Source organism: Myotis nattereri, assembly GCF_964212035.1.
Source record: "Myotis nattereri genome assembly, chromosome: 5".
In the NCBI taxonomy this organism is placed as follows: Eukaryota; Metazoa; Chordata; class Mammalia; order Chiroptera; family Vespertilionidae; genus Myotis; species Myotis nattereri.
In genome coordinates this window covers 3,025,519-3,047,387 of record NC_138080.1, presented here as the reverse complement: position 1 = coordinate 3,047,387, position 21,869 = coordinate 3,025,519, and the positions used below count along the sequence as shown (strand labels likewise).

Sequence of the window (21,869 nt, the reverse complement as noted above, 5' to 3'; positions counted from 1 at the left end):
CAGTGGAAGCACAGGCGAGAGGCCTCCCCCGCGCAGCGCCTGCTGGGAGCGGGCCTACCTGCACAGCGCTGTTGAGGAAGCAGCTGTTCTGGCCCGGCGCGTTGAGCAGGCCCTTGGTGGGCGCCAGCGACAGCAGGCTCCCCGGCTGGTAGGCCTTCCCCAGGCCGCCGCCCGGCTTACGCAGAAACTTCACCCACGCCATGTTCACGCGGCTCTGTGGGCGTGGAAGCTGAGCGTGGGATGCTCGCGTGAGACGGTGCTGCAACGGGTGCTATCCTGACGTGTCCACTGGGATGCGCTGCAGTCTCCGACAATTCCGCGAGCATCCGCGTCCATCGCTTTCCTGTGGCCGCAAACTGGCAGGACTTTGTCCACTGAAACAGGGCGCATGAACATGAAGTTCTGAAAACGAAAAAGGAAGGCTATTTTGAACAAGGCCTTAAACGTTTTTATGTGTTACTTTTAAAAGAGATTTAATCGCTTACGATGAAAAAGGTATTTTCTTAAACTGCTAAAAATAATGTTGATGAACAAATTTTCTTTAAAGTTCAAGCCACTGTCTTGATGTTTTGAAAACGATGTAACACTGGCATCTGACACGGTTCCTTTGGTTGTTCGTTTTCCTTACGGCCTTTTGGTAAGAAAGAAGGCTCTCTCTCTCCTAGGTGAACTTATCAAAGTGACTGACTCCATATTGCACATCCACATGACCGCAAAGCAACTTTCCAACAGAGAGAAACACTGCTTACATAAAGGAAAAGGCTAATCAAGAAAGCCCCTACTTTACTATTTGAACACAAACAGTGAATACATATTTGAAATGTTGAATTTATAATCATAAAAAGATTAAAACTAATGTTCTAATATGAAAATGAAAACACAGTTTACCATTAAAAATTGTTTAAATATCAATGTGACACCAAACCCTATAGAAAACAGACTGATGGTTGCCTGTGGGAGGGGAGAGGGGCCATGTTCGAAAAGGTGAAGGGATTAAGAGGTACAAACTTCCAGGTCTAAAATAAGTCCCAGAGGTAACGCATAGCACAGGGAACCTACTCAATAACATGGTAATAATCCATTCAGTGCAAGATGGTCACCAGACTTAACATGATTACTCGTAAGAGAGAGAAATGCCAGATTACTGTGTTGTATACCTGAAACTAATATAATACTGTGTCAACTACAATCAAAAAGATAAAATAGTTTTGCACATTGACAATAAGTGAGAGAGATTATTTGGTCCCACTTAAGGGGATAAAATTTGCACAATATCCAGCATAAAGTATTTTTGTAGGTGTTACCATGCGACATCATTTTAAAACTAATGAAACTAGTAGAAAACAAGAATTTTCAGCTCTTAATGTGAATCAAAGAGCTTACACTTCCCAAACACTGTGTATTCAAGCAGTGGAATATTATTCAGCCATAAAAAGGGATGAAGGACTTACAGCTGAACATGGAGGACACTGAGAACATTGTGCTGAGTGAAAGAAGCCAGTCACCACAGACGACATGGCACATGATTCCATTCACTCAAAATGTCCAGAACCCAGAAATCCAGACAGACAGCATGTTAGTGGCTGCTCAGATAGGAAAGCGAGGGCTGTGGTGGTGGGGGCGAGGAGTGACAGCTGAAGGTACGGTACAGTGGTCCTTTCTGAAGTGATGAAAACGTCCTACAATTGTGATGTACTAAAATCCACTTTAAATGAGCGAATTGTATAGTATATAAATTATTCTATGTAATAAAAGGCTAATATGCAAATCATCCGAACACGGAATGACCAGTCGCTATGACGTACACTGACCACCAGGGGGCAGACGCTCAACGCAGGAGCTTCCCCCTAGTGGTCAGTGCACTCCCACAGGGGGAGCGCCGCTGGGCCAGAAGCCGGGCTCATGGCTGGTAAGCACAGTGGTGGTGGTGGGAGCCTCTCCCACCTTCGAGCCCTGCTTTTGGCCGAGCGGGAGCGGGCCTAATACGGTAGTCAGACCTCCCCTGAGGGGTCCTGGACTGCGAGAGGGCACAGGCTGGGCTGAGGGACCCCCCCCCCCCCCAGGGGACGAATGCCGTGCACCGGGACTCAAGCATTTCAATAAAAGCCACTTTTTACAGAAAGAAAAGACCACACCGCAGGCTAGCGTTCGCTCTCCTTGGGAAAGCCTGCCTTCGAGGGTTTGGCTCGGGGAGCTTGGGATTCGATTCGGGAGGATTCCCAGCCCAGTGGCTGGTAAGTGGTCTCTGCACCTGAACTAGCAGCAGTGTGGCTTCTCCAGACCCTGCTTCCTCCTGCAAGCCTGGCACTTGGCTCTGTCCTAGACGGAGGTGCCTGTGTGCCACCACGGAACGCTCCCGCCTCTGATGAGGACATTTTCTGTGCCATCGCAATGCCTCGCTGGAGGAGCGAGTGTGTCCCGAGGGACTCCACTGGGAGAAAACTACTGGGAGCTGGTGCCTGGTTCCCACCAGACCTCCGCCCATGACCCTCCTCCATCTCCGTCCCTTCGGTCCCTTCTCGGGGAACACAGCGTGGCAATGAGTCAACAATACACTGAGTGCTCCGACTCCCACACAGGCACTGAAAGGAGGGCCAGGGGTCTAGGAACCCGACACAGAGGGCTGCAAAGTCAGTAAGAGCTACTTTGTTCCCGTCAGGCTGGCAAAACTTAAAGCAACACTGCAAGAGGGGATACACGGACATACATTGTTGACTAATAAAAAGAATGTAACTATACTATATACCGTGTGGCTATAGTGTACTATCTGCCTGGCAACAACTAATAAAATATAAAACAAGGCCCGGATGGTGTGGCTCAGTGGTGGAGCATCAACCTATAAACCAGGAGGTCACGGTTCAATTCCTGATCAGGGCACATGCCCAGGTTGTGGGCTCGATCCCCAAGGTGAGGCATGCAGGAGGCAGCTGATCAGTGATTCTCTCGCATCATTGATGTTTCCATCTCTCTCTCCCTTCCTCTCTGAAATCAATAAAAATAAATAAATAAATATATAAAACAAGCACACTTCAATATTTAATAAAAAACAATATTGACAATATATGCTCCAAACATAAAAGTACTTCATTGAGATATATTAGGTAGGTGTAGTGACTAAGGAAAGAAACAAAATCAACATCCATAAATAGGGACTTAATATAACTGTTTTTAGTGACAAGGGAAAAATGAAGAAATGTAACATGACCCCACTTTGATAATATGTGGGGAAGTATATATGCTTTCTATGAGCCTCTGAGCAGGGAGCAGTGTGTGTGCATCTGAGATGGGGGTGGACAGCCAAGCTAGAGGATAAACATGGAAAACACGTGAATGATAGCATGTATATTCATCACATGTAAGCATCACATGAGTTAGGAGTGTATGCATACGCAAAAATACAATTAAAACAAAAATGATACATGTGGAAAAATTATAGTAAGGAAGATATTAATTGAAGAATAGATGCCCTTTGATATACAAAACTGTTGTCACTACATATGGAGGAATTGGAGAAGACTGTGTTAGAAAATTTCTAAAACAAAAATGAAAAATAAGATTACATAAGAATAAGGAAATACTCTACCACCACCAACAAAAACAGGGAACTTTAAGTAACTTTCAATGTCCTGCACTTTTTGCTCTGTCTTTGTGGTAACAGAGGACTGTGCTGTGACCTCCCCCACATGCTCGTTTCCACAAGTGACTTGAGACGAGCCTGCATGTGCACCCTGCATGCGGGACAACCTCTGAGACACGGCTCTGAAGAGAGGGGGCCGCGCGGGCGCCCCACGCATGGCTCTGCGGGCGCAGCCCCAGCCTGGGCTCTGGCCTTGCCTCCCCTCTCCCCCTTCTCAGCTCTAACTTCACCCTCAATTGCTCAGAACCAACATCTTGGCATCTCTTACTCCTCTTTCTTACTGAGTGAAAACTCGGGAAATAAAGGGACACCCCCATCACCACGCCCTCTGCCATCAGTGTTCCCACCTAAGACCGAGGCACGAAGGGTCCACCAAGTCCCCGTGCGGAGCGGAGCCGGGCCAGGACTAGGCTGACGGAGGTGGTGCTCTCAGGCTGCAGACAGGACCCAGCAGGAGGGCACCCCTCAAGGATCACAGGGCCTGCTCACCTGGAGATGGGCGGGGCCCCCCGGAGAGGGCAAGAGTGGGCCACGCAGGCTGAGCAGCGTAGAAGCCAGAGTGTGAAGTGTCTGGCGGGTCCCTGATGGGCCCTGACAAGCAGGGAATCCACACTCCGACTCAGGATCCCCAGCTGTCTGTTCCACCCGAGAGGCTCCAGCAACACAGCACAGCTCTCAGCCACGGAGCATTAAAGGCACCGCAGCTGCTGCCCTCACAATCTCTCTGAAAGGCCCATAGAGGTCTTGTAAGACTCATAAACCATGGGTAAGAGACCTAATGAACACCCAAACACAGCAGGCATTCAGCAATGCAAGCGTTATAATGACAGCAGCAACACGGTCTTTGATGTAAGTGATTTTTAACAACATAAACATCTGAATAAAGGAAAAGCTGTACTACACGGTATTTTATATCCCACGTTGCCATCTTTCTCCATTTCCTGAAGCTGCTGTGCCACTCTTGGCCATGGCCTTTATCCAGACTTAGGGGGGTCAGATGAATATATAATAAAGCATCAATTTCTAAATTTTAAAATTTGTTGATAAGTCATTCTTAGTAGAAAATAAGCAATTTCATTTATAGAGCTGTATATTACTCTATGAAAACTTAACATGCGAAAAATTCTAATTTACAAAAAACCGGGAATATTTCATTTCAAGTGGAATCACCACCACATTGTTTCAAACTTTCATTTGCAAACTGGACTGGAGAAGGAGAACTGAATTACAACAGGAGGCAACGCATCAGAAATACTCGGGCAGCTACTCAAATCATCATGTAAGCAACGGGGAAGATTTAATTTAGAAAATTCAACCTATGTGGTCCTCTCATCTGCAGCAGTGGGTGCCTGAAACCATGGATAGTACCAAACCCTATACACACACACACACACACACATATATACACATATACTGTGTTTTTTCCTATACACACATACCTAGAATAAAATTTTATTTATAAATTGGGCACAGTAAGAGACAACTAATAAAATAGAAAAACTATATGCTCGGCTGGTGTTGCTCGGTGGTTGAGCATCGACCCATGAACCAGGAGTTCAATTCCCAGCAGGGCACAGACCCGGGTTGGGGCCTCGATCCTCAGAGGGGGGCAGTAAAAGGCAGCTGATCAATGATTCTCTCACATCATTGATGTTTCTATCTCTCTCCCTCTCCCTTCCTTTCTGAAATCAATAAAAATGTATTTTTTATTTTAAATCTATTGTTGAGAGTATTACAGAAGTCCCTCTTTTCCCCCCCATCTTCCCCCTCTGCCCAGTTCCTGCCCTGCCCCAGGCCATCACCACCCTATTGCATGTGTCCTTAGGTGATGCATGTATGCATATAAGGTCTTTAGTTAATCTTTTCCCACCTCTCCTCCCCATCCACCCACCTTTCCCCTGATATTCATCATTCTGTTCTATGTTTCTACGCCTGATTCTATTTTATTCTTCAGTTTATTTTGTTCATTAGATTTCTTATTCATTTATTTTGATTTTTAGATTCAATTGTTGATAGATATGTATTTATTGCCATTTTATTGTTCATATTTTGTCCTTCTCCTCTTCTTCCTCCTCTTCTTAAAGAATACCCTTCAACATTTCACATAGTACTGGTGTGGTGGTGATGAACTCCTTTAGCTCTTTCTTGTCTGTGAAGCTCTTTATCTGACCTTCAATTCTACATGATAGCTTTGCTGGATAAAGTAATCTTGGTGGCAGGTCCTTGCTATTCATCACTTTGAGTATGTCTTGCCACTCCCTTCTGGCCTGCAAAGTTTCTGTTGATACATCAGCTGACACTCATATGGGCACTCCCTTGTAGGTAACTAACTGCTTTTCTCTTGCTGCTTTTAAGATTCTATCTTTAACCCTGGGCATTTTAATAATGACTAGGGGCCCAGTGCACGAATTTGTGCACCTTGAAAGGAACTGTGGGCTGCGAGGCTGCAGTAGGCAAAAGGACGGGTCTCGGCCCATCCTCCACGCCCCCGCCCAGCCCCTCCCGCCGAGGCCCCCAGTCCCCTGTCTGCGGGCAGCCCCGCTCCTGCTGTTACCGCTCCCACGTGCCAACAGTGCGGAGCAATTGGGGCCAGCGCCGTCAGTGAGCGCCAGCGGCTCAGCTGCGCTGATTGCCCCTCAGGACCAGGGGAGGTGGAGAAGCACTCAGGGGAGATTGGGGCCAGCAGCCGCCGCTTGCACCCACTGAGGGCGCAGAGTGATCGGGACCGGTTCCGGGTGCTGGCAGCAGGTGCGAGCAGTGGCTGCCCGTCCTGATCATCCCTCAGGAGCAGGAGTAGGTGAAGAGCCCTGAGGGGCTGTCAGGGCCGGCAGCTGCTGCTCGTACCTGCTGATGGCGCTGAGCGACGGGGGCCAGGGCCGGGCGCCAGCAGTGGGTGCGAGCGGCAGCTCCAGCGCTGGCAGCAGGTGCGAACAGGGCTGGCACCTGCAGCAGGTACGAACACCAGGCAGGACCGCGGTGTGCGGGAGCAAAGAATTTTCAGTAACCACCAGCGGCTGGCCCCGATGACAGCAACTGGTGCCCCGCCTTGGTTTGGCGCCCCACCTTGGTCTGGAGCCCCCACTCACTTGCTCCACCATCCCGCCACAGCTGACATAATAGCGACCAGTTGTTCAGTTGTTCCGCCCTTCAGTCTATTTGCATATTAGTCTTTTCTTGTATAGGATATGTCTGGTGTGGACCTCTTTGGGTTTCTCTTGTTTGGGACTCTGTGCTTCCTGGACTTGTAAGTCTATTTCTTTCACCAGGTAGGGGAAGTTTTCTGTCATTATTTCTTCAAATAGGTTTTCAATATCTTGCTCTCTCTCTTCTCCTTCTTGCACCCCCATGAGGCGAATGCTGGTACACTCAAAGTTGTCCCAGAGACTCCTTACACTAACTTAATATTTTTGGATTCCTTTTCTTTTTACTCTTTTCCTTGGGTGTTTTTTACTTCCTCGCATTCCAAATCTTTGATTTGATTCTCAGAATCCTCTACTCTACTGTTGAATCCCTGTAAATTGTTCTTTATTTCAGTTAGTGTATGCTTCATTTCTGGCTTTTTTTTTTAATGTCTTTGACCTTCTCACTAAAATACCTGAAAGTCTCACTAAGTCCCTTGAAGATCTCATTAAGAACCTTGAGTAACCTTATAGCCATGATTTTGAACTCTGTATCCAGTAGTTTACTTGCTTCCATTTCTTTCATTTGTAACATGTTTCTTTGTCTCTGCATTTTGGCTGCTTCCCTGTGTTTGTTTCCATGTATTAGATAGAGCTGTATGTCTCCTAGAATTGGTAGAGTGGCCTTGTGTAGTAGGTGTCCTGTAGGGCCCAGTGGCTGTCTCCCCAGTCACCTGAGCTGGGCACTCTAGGTGCGCCTGTGTGAGCTGTGTGCAGTCTTGTTGTAGCTGAGCCTTGACTGGCATCACTGGGAGGAATTGGTGTCACTGGGAGGGATTGGCCCCCAGACCAATTGGCTGTGAGGACCAGCTGCATCTACAGCGGAAGAGCTCCTGTCCTATAGAGCAGGACAGGACTTGCTTACTGAATCTGCCCCTTGAGTGTGTCGCTTGTGAATATGTAGAATTGTAATCTGGTATGGTCTGAAGCTGCCCACTGGGTACACTGGCTCTGGGGCCTCTTGGGAGGTGCAAAGTCAGCCACTGCCTGGGGCCACCCAGCAGGAGCTACAGAGAGATCTTCAGATGGCTGCTACTTGTGTTGGGCTAGGAACTGCCCAGGCAGGGCCCAGCTGTGAGGCAAGACAGGCTGGTGCTAGTGCTGGGTCTTTAGCCTTTTACTGATAGGTCTGGGGCATGCTGACTCCAGCTGCTGCTTGTTTAAGAGATTTTAGCAAAGTCTGAAACATGAGCCAGGACTGGCCATTCATGTGGAAAAGCAGCTGCAAACAGCTTGGGTGGGACTGCAAATTGGATGGGGCAGGGGTCTCAGGGAATCATCAGGATGAAGCGAACAGTGTGGGCCATGCTGCCGGAAACTCAGATATGACTACCAGTCAGCTCTGTGATGCGGGATGTCCCAGCACAAGAACAATGCCCCCTGCAAGCACGCCTCTGGAAGAAAGCTTCCCAGCATTCTTGCTGCAATGCCAGACAGTCCAGTTCAGTGGTTCTCAACCTTGGCTGCACATTAGAATCACCTGGGAATCTTTTTAAAATCCTGATTTCTGGGCCTCAGCCTCTGGAAATTCTGTTTCTTTGTTATGGGGTGGGGCCACAACATCAGTAACAAAGAAACAGAATTTCCGGATGAGGCCCAGAAATCAGGATTTTAAAAAGATTCCCAGGTGATTCTAATGTGCAGCCAAGGTTGAGAACCACTGGTGTAGTCCTTTCCAAATGTCCCTGGATTCCCCCAAAGCCTCCACCTGGCTCTGGAGCTCAGAGGAATCGGGACCATGTAAGTTCATTCACCGGCCCTTTAGGAGGAACACCTGGGTCTCCAGCAGCCTCCCTGTTACTCAGCTACAATCCCTGCTGCTTTTACAGCCTGAAGTTACAGGGACTTCTCTTTCCAGCTCTGGGACCCTGGGCTGGGGCCTGGTGTGCTGCTGGGATCCCCTGCTTCTCACGGGAGGCATTGGAGACATCACCTTCCGATTAAAGAAACACCATCCATGGGTGTTGGACCAGCCTGTTCCATGCCCCGCCCCTCCTACCAGCTTCAATGCACGTTCTCCTTTACTTCTCTAGTTGTAAGACATCCATTCAGTCAGATTTCAGGTGGTTCTGAATAATGGTTGTTCTGTATTTTAGTTGTAATTGAGATGTGGTTGTGGGAGGTGGCAGTTCTCTCAATAAAAAAATAATAATAATTTTTTAAAATAGAAAAACTATAGACTAATCTGTAAATGTGTCTCACCCCTCTCCAGCAAACCAGCACAAATTCTTTTCCTTCTTCACAATTTCACAGACAGAAGAGTCCCTACCGCAGACCTTGGCAGCAGATTTGTTTCTTTCTTTACTAAGTTGTGAAAATTCACCTTCCACTTAAAGGAAGCACTTTCTGACTTCTCTTTAGCACGTCTGAATCACCACCATGGCTTTGGGGGCCATCACTAAGTAAAATGAGGGTGACGTGAACACAAGCACTGTGTTCTGAGACAGTGGATGTGATACCCCCGACAGCTTGACTGACGGGCAGGGGCATTCTCAGAGCGGAGATGCCGAGTCACCTCAGGACAGCATGGACAGTGCGCGATGTCGTCACACTATGGTGCACGATTCAAACTCACGAACTGTTTATTTCTGGAATTTCCATTTAATATTTCAGTCTGTGGTTGAGTGCAGGTACCTGGAACGGGGAGAGCTAAATCACAGATAAGGGGACTGCTGCCCGTAAAACTTTTCAGAAAAATAACCACAAACATCCCTACTGACCACTTAAATTCATAAATAACAGGAAGTCCAGCCGCCATAAAAAATGAGAGCGACCAAAGGTTACCTTGACATTGGGGTCGCCTTGTCTCAGTGCTGAGAACGCTCCCCGTGCCGCACTCCCGTCCCGTGGGGCCCATCCTGCTCTCCTGACGTTTTAGATGAGAGGACCTGCATCCTCTTCAGATGCCCTTCATTATCTGTCTTCCCTGTAGGATGCAGTATAAATCCTCAACAAAAGAGTGTATCAAGTGCAGTGAGTGGTGCCTAACGCAAGGATGAGGTACTCTACCGTCCTTTGCTGGATCAGAACACACTTCCAGGCGCGGTGTGGTCACGGGGAGCTGAAAAGGGAATGGGGAGAGAGGAGAAGCGGCGACTCACGAAGGCAAGAGTATGAGAAAAAAGACTCTTTTATCTTCAGAAACTCGGTGCAGTTGGGGGAGGACTGGCAAGAACCAGAGACGAGGCTTAGAAAAGGAAGAACTCATATATCTGACCATTTTCACACTGTCTACTGGTTTTTGAATCCCTAGTGCCTAGCATACAACTTTTCGGTCAATAAATGTTCATTGAACAAGTTTGCTAACTTGGCAAAGCACAAAAGGTAAATATAAAAGTTCCATATCCCAAAGGAAAAGTATTTCTTCAAACTGCTTTCTGCAGGTCAATATTTGCAAAATAGAAGGCTAATGTAATGATTTCCAAAAAATTAAATAAAAAATACCATTATAAACTTTTGAACAATAATAGATACAGAGGCAGAGCTGCCTCAAACAGATTGTCAAACTGCAGCGGGAAGGCCGGGGAGGGTTGGGGGGCAGGAGGTAGGGGGGTAAGAGATCAACTAAAGGACTTGTATGCATGCATATAAGCATAACCAATGGACATAAGACACTGGGGGGTAGGGGAGGCTAGGGGACTGTCTAGGGCGGGGGGATAAAATGGACACATATGTAATACCCTTTGTAATACTTTAAGCAATAAAAAAAAAATACCATGACAACACAGGTAACTGATTTTGTTCATCAAACCAGCTAAGATATTCAAATATGGTTTACGCTGCATAACATTTTATTTTCTGATAAATTACAAATATGAACATACGGTAAATCTAAAATTGTTCAACCGGATGCAATGGTTTCTAGCATTGGTGTGTCACAGCCACCTTTTGTAGCTCATGGAGCCTATGGACTCCTCAGAATAATGTTAATTATGTTAAAATGCAGCTCTAACCACAGGCTCTGGTTCTAAGCATGGAGCCCAGTTTAGGAACTCCTGATAGAAGATACAGGTTAACCTGGAAAAGCAAACAACAGATACTTTTTGCCTAAATATTCTAAATATGTAGTATTCCTAGTATTAAAAAAATTCATAACTTGCCAGATTAGGGTTTTACATAAAGTTATTTAAAGCTTATATAATCTTTGAAGATTTTCTCTGTGGTAGTAGTATACAGGTTGCAGCCACTTCTTGCTCTTATTACGCGCACATACTGCAATGCAAAATCTAAAGTCATTACAGCGATACAAAATTAATAATACACTAACGCCACATTGTATCATCACTAATTCCTAGCTAGCTCTCCACAGATGACACAAATGAGCACATTCCTCCTTTCATCCAAGAGCCCATGAGCAACATGAGGCTAGATTGACGATCTTTTGGGCCCAGGCATACCAAGCAGCTCTGCCTCGGAATACTGCCAGCTGCAATGAGCAGCTACCTCTGCAGGCTCTCTGAGGTCTGTAATTGAGGAACACCTTATAGTTGCAGCTGTCAAATAAGAAGACGTGCTGGGTAGCTTAGTAAGACAGCGTCTCTGTAGGGCAGCTTCATCTACCACTTTGCAGATTTCAAACGTATTTTCAGACAATTGGAGGGTAAAGCAATGTCCCCTGTGGAATGGTAGGCCAGTGAATTCCAAACAGCTCCTGCAGGCAAAATGCCTCTGACTGTGACTTGTAAATGTGGGTTTCACCTTAAAACAGATCAGCTTTTCATAATTTAACTCTCTGTCCTGCTGAAACAAACTTCTAAGCCATATAATTCCAAAATTTATTTCCTGATACTTCAGTTTACAATATTTACTTGGCACTAAATAATATAAAAGACCTTGAGTCACAGAACATACTAAATTATGAGTTTTGTGATTTTCTTTTCTTTTTAAGGAAAAAAGTAAAGTAGGTGGAAGAGGTGCCCCTGCCCCATTAAAACAGCTATCTTTTTAGATCCTACTTTTTGTACCGTCTAGAGAAACAATAATATTAATGGGTTGCCTATTAGTATCAAGTTCCATCTACCAAAATTTATAAAAACTCTTTTTCAAAAATTAATAGGGAAAAAGAAATGTGTATTCTTGGGCACTTATTTTTTTTAGACACTGTCGGAAAGAATACACATCACCACCAGTGAGTTTAATTTGTGAACAAGTTTCAATAAATCACTTTCATGACTTAGGTCCAGTCATCATGAGCCTGGTCGCGCTGTCCAAACAGCTTATTTCAAAATCCTTTAAAACGTAAAACAAAAACAAAAACCCTTGTTTTTTTCAGGCCACACTTAACTCCTACCTACAGTGAGTTAGTCCATTTGGAATTCTTATGACAATGGCAGATAAATCACATACTGCTTTTGCAAAATGCGTTTTGTGTGTTTAATTTCTCTTCAACGGGACACAGGGTCTTTGCCTAGAGCCCATACCATGGAACTTAAAAAAGAACGGGAATAAAACTAACCAGTTAAGTATCCATTTAGCCAAAAGTTCACTTTGTGTCGGCACTGGCGACTCCTTTTCAATCCTGAGAACCAGCCGTGCTTTTCCTTCCAGAGCCCAGAACTAAAAGCGAATCAGACCCCCTCAGCACAAAGCACTTCCTAAGTTTACTGTGGAACATCCCTCAAAAAACAGCCTTGAAAATGCCCTGCGGAAAACCTCCCCTCCCCTCCCCCGCACACAAACTGGTTTTTCCCAGATAAAGCAACATTTGGCAAATGGCTGGGTGACACGTTAAGCCTCGCAGTGCACTTTGCAAGCCTCGATCAGACCTCGCGCTGATGCAGAAAACTCCGCAGCGGGTAGCAAAGCCCGAGGCGCTCAGACGGCAGCTCCGGGACCCTCCCGGCACCTGCGCAGGTGCCTCCTGTGCTCCGACGTGCAAAAGGCGCTGGTCAACGTCCCATGGGTGACCGTTCAGAAGCTAAACATTAACTTTGGAAGTGACTCCTGCTCCCCAGCAACCAGCAGCCCAGGGGCTCTCGCGGGTCCGATCACCTGTGGTCTCCACGGAGGGGCACCCGGCCGCGCGGACCCCTTTACGGGCAGCGGCCGGGGCCGGGCAGGGACCGGGGCAGCGGCGCGCGCCCGCCTCCAGCGCCCCGAGCGCCCCCGCGGGACCCGGGTCCTCCCGGGCCACCCGCCCGCCAATGCAGCGGCGCCGCCGCCGCCGCCACCCGCTCAGCGTGGGCCCTCGGGCCCGGCCAGGAGCCCGCGTGGGCCCCGGGAGTGGGTGGCGGGCGGACGGGGTCTCGGGGCTGGAGCCTGGTGTCCCAGTGGGGCCCGCGGGGTCGCAGGTCGCTGGGTCTCCATCCAGGGACACGTTCCCGAGACTTACCTGCGCTCGGCCCTTCCTCTCCCGCAGGGCGCCCTCCTCTCCCTCGCGCCAGCACCGGGCAGACACGCCGGCCGCCTCCGCCGCCACCGCCGCGCGCGGGGAACTGGAGCACCGGCGGCCGGACTCCGCCGCCCAGAGCGCGACCCTGCGCACGGAGCATGCGCACACGCAGGCACCCCGGGCCTGGCCGGGCCGTGACACCTGCGATCAACAGGTCCCGGCAGCCCCGCCCCTCGGCGCCGCGCGCTCGCCCCGCCCCCTCGCGCTGGCCCCGCCCCCACGCTCACCAGCCGGCCCCGCCCCGGCCCGAGTTCCTGGGTCGGACCTGCGGGGCGGTATTCCCGCGGGGGTTCGCTGGGGCGCGAGATCCCGCGAGAGCCGAGGCTGGGCTGGAGCATCTTCCGAAGGCGGGCGCCGGGCGCCGCCCCGGGTCTGCCTGCCGGGCCAGGTGGCTGCAGGTAGGGCTGGCGGCGCCGGCGAGGGCGGGGCGCGCCCTCTCGTGCTGGTCGCTCTTCCGGTGCCCGCGGGGAGTGTCCTGAGCCCGGGAGGCGAGTCCCCAGCCCAGGGCTCCGGGTCGGGGTGTAGCCTGGGAGCTGCGTGTCTCCCTGGCACCAGCCCCCGTGCAGGTCCGCGCTCCCTGCAGCTGTCGGGGGCGGGCCGTGTGCAGGTGTGCATCCCCGGCGGCGGTTTGCGGCGGTTCACATGCAGGCTTTCCCACACCTGCTGACCCGGCTAAAGGCAGAATGTGCTAAGATCACTGTGGCTGCCTCCGTGCGTGCTGCCCAGCAGCTTTTCACTTTCTGGGGAATTAGGCTAAGCCTGGCTTCCTAGTGAACTGTTTCTTGGGAATTGTAGTAAGAAAACGACAACCCGCGGGCGTCTTGAGCCTGAACGCCGCCCCGGTCCGTTGTAAATCGTCTTGGAGCTCATCCCAAAGCGGGGGCTGGCGGGGCGCTGATGCAGGTCCACTCGTAGGAAACTCCAGGTTTATTTGAGGAAAGAGGATGATGTGGACGAACAGTACCTCGAACAGAATTGAGGATTTCTCGAGCACTCACTGCGTTCAAATTCAGTGACATTTAAGACATGGTTCTTTGCCTTCCGGAAATTTAAAACTTTGGAAGGAGGAGGGTAAAAACTCTACATTTTAAAAATAATGATGATAACCCCATGCACTCCTCTGGGCTTCCCCTAGTGCCCCCGTCTCCTGGGTCGGGGACCACCTGGCTGACGCGTGTTGAATGTTCCTCCTGGTGTGCCTGCTCCAGGCAACAGCATCTTCATTCGACCTCACACAGGTACCTTCGTGGGCCCCACATTGACATCGCCATCTACCATTTCCTACTTCGGTGCAGCGTCTCTCCCCACCCACCTGGAACCAAGCCCATTTTCATTCCCTGTTTCAGATACCGGCACCCAGTTGGCCAAGTCAGAAATCCACGAGTTCCGCTAGACCAGCGGTTCTCAACCTTCCTCACGCCGCGACCCTTTAATACAGCTCCTCATGTGGTGGTGACCCCCAATTTCATTGTTACAAATTGAACATAATTAAAGCATAGTGATTCATCACAAAAACAATATGTAATTATATATGTGTTTTCCAATGGTCTTAGGGGACCCCTGTGAAAGGGTTGTTCGACCCCCCAAAGGGGGCGCGACCCACAGGTTGAGAACCGCTGCTCTACACAGACAGTCCTCGGGTTATGTTAGACTCAACGAACGTTGTTTCGTGGTTACATCACCATCTCCCATTTATTTAAAAAAAGTTTCATCATTTCGACGTATGTACATATGTGCTTTATGTTTTTTATTTATCACCAGTAAAGGTCAGGAATTGTTATCTTTCTTTTAATTTTTTTTTTACTGTTTCACTTCATTCCTGCTGTGTACGTGCTCCATGTGACTCAGATGCTTATGTAGGTGGGTTCCAAATGACGGCGAAAATCGCGTTACATCGCGCCATAGGAACGGATCTCCGATGTAACCGAGGACATACTATATTGCATTTCCTTCATTTCCTCTAGCCTGGTATCCCTTCCTATTGGCTCTTATCTCCTTCAGTATCTGTCACACCCGCCTGTCTTAAACCTGTACTCTCCCTTCTCCGTCTATCAAGTCGTCATCCTCCCTCCTGACTCACTGCCCTGGGACTATCGAAATAGCCTCTAGTTACATCCCACGCCAGCCCAGCCTCCATGCTGCCAGTCATCTCTCCAACGTGAAAATACGGTCGCGAGGTTCCTCGGCCAGGACTGTGCCGGCTCCCCATCACGAGGTTCCTCGGCCAGGACTGTGCCGGCTCCCCATCACCAGCAGAGCCCCTCACGGTCTTCGTCCTTTCCCATTGGCTACACACTCCTGGCTCCTGAGATCCGGCTCCGTTCCCTCCAGACCCTCCAGGTCTCCGTCTAATACCTGTCTCCTCCGTGGGACTTTTCATAACTTTCCGAGATAGATGTGCGCCTCTTTCATCGTTTTAGGGCATATTTCTATTATAGCTTCGATATTGTACTATAGTTATTTCTGTGCAAACATAACTGACGGAGCAGCCCCCACCTCCACTCTTAAAAAAATAATTGGAACTGTGGCTCATAGACGCACCCTATCTGCCTCCCTCACTGGGAGATTACGGAAGAATGAATGCTCGCACAGTCCACCCTGCTCAGGGGTTTGACTAAACCCTGACTGTACACTTTTTTTACTCATATCATTTCACACCTCCTGCCAGTTCTTGGCATGTCTAAGTATCGGGTTTTAAGTGATGGATGTGTCATAGGTCACAAGTAGTGTGTCAGGGGGTGAATCTGAAGCAAACATGGAAAATTGTCCTGCATATTAGGACAGAAATAGGCATTTTAAAATACATTTAAAACCTATGTTGTGACATTCCAAACTGCCAGGGTGCCAGGAAACGTTGTAGTTAGGAACGACACAACATAGTTATTTCTGGATGGACCCACATTTACAAAGAAGGATCTCTGTATATCACACTGGCATAAGATCATACAAGGGGATGGGCTTGGCAGGCCAAAGACGGCCTAATGCCATGGCAGGTGTGCCCAGTGGTTAGAGCGGCGGCCCACGCACCAAAGGGTCATGGGTTCGATTCCCCGTTAAGGGCACATACAGGGGTTGCAGGTTCACTCCCTGCCCCCAGTCGATGTGTCTCTCTCACATCAGTGGCTCTCTCTCTCCCTCCTCCCTCCCTTCCACTCTCTGAAAAAAGCAATGGAAAAGAATATCCTCTGATGAGGGTTTTTAAAGAAAAGGACCCCCTCATGGTTCATCTGAGGCCTAGCCAGAGTTTGCATCACCTGCACCGTCACACTGACGCACCTGGTACCCCTCTTCTGGAGCGAAGGTAACTCAGACTCCGGGAAAGGATGAGTAGCAGGTGCAGTGATGAGTAATTCCAGGAGGCGATCCCCAGCTCCAGGCGTAGTGTGCCGGGACTGAGCTGGGCGGGGCAGGGCGGCCCATGGCCGGAGAAGCAGCCACTGAATGGCTGACTCGGATCAGATACTAGACAAACTGCTGCTGACAAGCTTTGTTTCCATGCTAGCTAAGGTCCTGGAGAGCTGAGACTGTACTTTTGCATTGTTTTATTTCCAGGGCCCAGCACAGTGCCTGGCACAGATGCTTAACAAGTTCGTGCTCAGCAGATGGAGTGAAGAATTAGGAGTTTCGTTGATTTTTTTAGAGAATAGAGACATCTGTGTGGAACAGAATTGTTGGGGGTGGGAGGGGGGTTTCTGAGGGAGATCAAGCATGAGCCTCAGCCTGCAGGGTTCACGGTGGTTGTGTTCGAGGGCGTTAGGGGAGAGACACGGCTACTTCAAGAGCAAATTTTTAGAAACAGGAATAAACAAGGCCGGCGTAGGGCTGTGACAGGAAGCCTCTGTGTGTTCTAGAACAAGATGATTACTTTGGAATTATATACAGAAGATTCGTAGGGGAAATTATAGCTAAGCAAGAAGATGAGCTAAACAGAGCGATTCCAGAAAAGTCTTCAGGCGGTGACCTGGTGATGAGGTCACCGGAACGATGCAGTCACCGGCCACCACTCCCTCCGCACACTCAGCCCAGTGGCTGGGACGCATCCTCTCCCGCCTTTGCCCTGACCTCGCTGGCTGCTCTTCAGGCTCCTTCAGTGCCTGGCCCTGAGGTCGCATTTACCCTCCTTGGTTTAAACCCATTTCCCACACAGGAGCCCGAGTCGTCTGTTTTGAATATAGACATGTTACTCCCCGACTTAAAAGTGTTCAATGACTTGCCATTTATCTACACTAATGAGAGGGTAATATGCTAATTAGACCGGGAGACCTGGACAAAGCCATGGTGGCAGGGCTGAAGCAGAGGCTGTTAGGGGTGATCAGGCCAGGAGGGGAGGGCAGTTAGGGGTGAGCAGGCCACCGGGGGCGCAATTGGGGGCAAGCAGGCTGGCAGTGGGGGGCAGTTTGGGGCGAGCAGGCCAGCAGGGGAGGGCAGTTGGAGGCAAGCAGGCCGGGGGGGGGGGGCAGTTGGGGATGAGCTGGCCAGCAGGGGATGTCAGTTGGGGGCGAGCAGGCTGGCAGAAGAGGCCAGTAGGGGGCGATCAGGCCAGCAGGGGGGCAATTGGGGGTGAGCAGGCCAGCAAGGGGGGGCAGTTGGGGGCAAGCAGGCCAGCAGGCAGAGTAGTTAGGGGTGAGCGGTTAGGAGCCAGTGGTCCCGGATTGCAAGAGGGATGTCTGAACCGGCAATTGGACATCCCCCGAGGGGTCCCAGATTGGAGAGGGTGCAGGCCAGGCTGAAGGACACCCCCCACCCCCGCACGAATTTCGTGCACCAGGCCACTAGTGTAAAATAAAATCCAAATTCTTGCCACGGCCTGCAGACCCCGAATGGCCTGTCCCTAGCTCTCTAACAGTGTCTCATGCTGTCTGAGGCTTCACCTTCTTAATTCCCTGTGTCTACAGTAGTGGCTCTCAGCCTGGGGGTGGGGGGCGGGGCTCCCAGGAGGCATTTGGCAATGGCCAGAAACACATTTCGGGGGAGGGAGGGCAGTATCCAGTGGGAGAGACCCCTGCTACAATGGACAGACAGTCCCCACAACAGAATTCTACGGTCTAAGATGTCAGTAGGGCCAGTGTTGGCCGACAGCACCCTTCCCTGCGTCTCCAGTGGCGACTCGTTTCCACTGAGAGAGCCTCCTGGACTCCCTGTGGACCTCCATCCACTGTCCTTTTGATTCCCCAAATACTTAACACAGCCTGTGACTGTTTTGCTCATTTATTTGCTTGCATACCAACTTTCTCACCATGTAGGAAGAAAATCCCATGAAGGGCCTGTCTCTCTTGGCCCCTCTGTCTGTAAAGTCTGATACTGTGGCCCGAATAGGAGTCAGTAGAGTTGTTCAACACCTGAGTTAGCGTCCACGGTAAGTCACAGAATGGAAACGTAACCGTAAGACCTTCTTTCCTTCTTCTTTTTTCCTGTACAACTGAAATGTACCGTCACCAAGAGAAGAGGGCGGAGACCCCTGGAAAGAGGGTGCCGTGGCTGACTGTCCCTGGAAGGCTGCTGGTCGCTGTCAGAACTCAGATGCCGCCCTAACCGGTTTGGCTCAGTGGATAGAGTGTCAGCCTGCAGACTCAAGGGTCCCAGGTTCAATTCCGGTCAAGGGCATGTACCTTGGTTGCAGGCACATCCCCAGTAGGTGTGCAAGAGGCAGCTGATTGATGTTTCTCTCTCATCGATGTTTCTAACTCTCTATCCCTCTCCCTTCCTCTCTGTAAAAAAATCAATAAAATATATTTAAAAAAAAAACACCACAAAAACTCAGATGCCCTCTGTGAATACGTCCCAAGTAGCTTCGCACAGTTGGAACCGGAAGTACCATTGTGTTATGGCCAAAGTAACTGTCATCTTTGAAATGATAAGAATCGTTCAGAAGGGGAAAAAAAGTAAGGGAGAAAAGCACCCAAAAATGAGATAAAACTACAGTTTTATTTATCTGTCTATCTATCCATTTAGTTAGTTAGCTAATCCTCACCCGAGGATATTTTTCCATTGATTTTAGGCATAGTGGAAGAGAGGGAAAGACAGAGAGAAACATTGATGTGAGAGAAACACATCGATTGGTTGCCTCCTGCACGAGACCTGCCCAGGGGCCGGGCTGGGTAGCAGCCTGTAACCGAGGTACGTGCCCTTGACCAGAATCGAACCTGGGACCCTTGGGTCCACAGACCGATGCTCTACCCACTGAGCCAAACCGGCTAGGGCAGGTTATAATCTTTTTTATTAAGTAATCTCTTAGGAAGTTAGAAAACCTAATTATTTATTATGTAGACTTCTGATAAAACTGGTGAGAATGTATTTGGCACTGTGGCTAATATACATGTCATTTCCTTCGATTGAGAAAAGACCTGTGGTGGACGTGTATTGCTTTGTCCTCTGCTTTCAGTCGTAGAGCCAGATCACTGAACCACAGCGTGGGCATAGCGCCAAGGGGGGGGGGGGGCGTGTTTCACCCTCTTCTGGCCACAGTTCTTGGTAGGAGTGATTCAGGCTAATTGGCATCCTTTCCCAGGAGTTTTCAAGTTAGAACTTGCAGGAAAGATCCCTTTTTTGTCTGATTGCGAAGCTGTAGAGAGGTGAGCTCCGAGCTGCTGAGGCGATGGGCCTGGCCATGACGTAGCTGGTCGGGAAGAGTAAGGCAAGTGTGGGGCGGAGCGAGAGCCCTGAGGGTCCTGCATCCTCGTATAAAATAGGGAATTCCAGACGCCAGTCAGTGTTCGCTGGGCCCCTCAGCGTTTAGCAGCGTGACATCTCGCTACACATCAGAAGACCAAACTCAGCCCACATTTGCTAGTTAACTACAGTCAGTGGTTGCACTAGTGGACACCTTCATTTTTGCTGACTTACTGTCAGCTTAGGCGATTTCATTACCCTTCTGTGTTATTTCATGTTGAAACATTCTAATTGTCTTATCTGCAAAATGGGGGTGAGAAGTAATACTTACACCTGATGTCCCTTGACAAGGCCCCAGATGAAAGGAGCTGTCAAGCCCTGTACTGTGTCATTATGGCCATTACTGCTGTTCTGATGATCGCTGCTGTCATCGATGGTAATGTGGGGCTCTACGAACCTATATGTTGTTTTCCTTGCTGGGGTGTGTACTTACGACAGCCTCAGAGACCCAGGAGGCTTCCGATGTCCTCTGATCCGGCCTCCCCTCCCTGGTGGGTTGTCCCCAACCTCTGTTCAAAGGTGGTGACAGGGACAGAAACGCTGAAGCTTCGAGGGGCAGCCTGTTCCTCCTTAAGACTTCCACAGCTCTTCCAGAATGTTCGTCCCAGGCAGTTTCATCCACCTCCCAATAATGTTCACACGCTGTCTTGCTTTTGTTCTTTGTGGCCACAGAAATCTGTACCTGTTCGCTTTTCTGTAAGACTGTTCAGCTTTGTGCGGTAAAAAAGAAGGAACTCTTGCCTTTTGCAACAGCATGGATGGAACTGGAGAGCATTATGCTAAGTGAAATAAGCCAGTCAGAGAAAGATAAATACCTCATGATTTCACTCATTTGTGGAATATAGAGAACAACATAGACTGATGAACAGGGACAGATCCAAAGACAGAGAAACAGCGATCAGACTATCAATCCCCAGAGGGAAAGTAGGGGAGGGAGGGAGCAAGGGGAAGAGATCAACCAAAGGACTTGTATGCACGCATATAAGCCAAACCAATGGACATGGACAACAGGGGGATGAGAGCATGAGTGGGGGGGGTGGGGGGGTGGGGGGGAGGATGGGAGTTTAATGGGGGGGATGAGGACACATTTGTAATACCTAAACTAATAAAGAATTAAAAAAAAAGACTGTTCACCTTTGAAAACATCTCTTGTGTTTTCCAGCTAAAAATACTCAGTTCTCTCAATTGTTGAAGGCCTAGTAAATATTAAGCTAATCAAACCAACTTCACCTCATCCTACAAAGGATTTAAAGTACATTCTTAACAAAGTAAAGTGAAATAAAGTGAATTCTAGCGTATGCTATAAAACAGTGGCCAGGTATTTATCAGAGAAGGAATCAGAGCTACGGGCAATTAAAATGCAAGTGGAACATAGAGAATGAGATCAGAAGAAACACACGTAGGCCTGAGCCCGTGGCTTGTTTGGCTCTGAACTGGGATCCGAAGTGACTGTGACATTGAAGTTATCAGTAACAGGAAGGCATTTTTCTGTCATCACCTGAAACACTGCCTTCCCCCACGTGGGCCTGGCCTCCATCTAAGGAGGCTCTTATCTGTGTGCACTGACAATGGGCTCATCAACAAGTCCCAGTCCCTCCTCCGTGCCCTGAATTCACACTGCACTTTCATTATCAACTTGGAAAAAACGTGGCATCCAAAAATAAAACCAGGTTTTTACAATCGGCCGGATTTATGGTTTGGGGGAATTATATCCTCTCTGGGTGTTTTTATCCGGACAGTCTAAGATTGTTTTAACTTGTTTCACGACTATGTCACTTTGTTAGCCAATGTAAGTTTATGTTCAAAATACTGAATTTTTTTGTGTGTGTGAATTTATATTAAGCCAGGTTTCCTAAATCTTAATGCCGTTAATTTTTTAGACACAAATGTTTTTACTGCCTCAGAACACAAGCAACTTCATCATCTGTTTCTTTTATTTTTTTAAAACATCCTATTAGATCTTAAAGGTTTTTGTTGTTTTTTAATATATTTT

At 48.9% G+C, this 21,869-nt stretch overlaps 1 protein-coding gene and 1 long non-coding RNA gene across 3 annotated transcripts in view; one reads left to right on the top strand and one right to left on the bottom strand.

The window, feature by feature from the left end:
* USP53 (ubiquitin specific peptidase 53) overlaps positions 1–245 on the bottom strand; it is a 37,603-nt gene extending 37,358 nt beyond the window's left edge. Inside the window, 1 exon segment of the mRNA XM_081092203.1 lies at positions 59–245. Within this exon segment, the coding sequence (XP_080948329.1) occupies positions 59–202 (144 nt within the window). The 5' untranslated portion in view covers positions 203–245.
* Positions 246–13,524: 13,279 nt separating this feature from the next.
* LOC308519679 lies at positions 13,525–18,947 on the top strand. 2 transcript variants are annotated; one of them, XR_013996017.1, is made up of 4 exons: positions 13,525–13,605; positions 14,343–14,445; positions 16,374–16,508; positions 18,648–18,947. It is a non-coding gene; the product is annotated as an uncharacterized lncRNA (long non-coding RNA). The 2 variants fall into 2 exon arrangements; XR_013996016.1 differs by lacking the exon at positions 16,374–16,508.
* Positions 18,948–21,869: the final 2,922 nt, after the last annotated feature.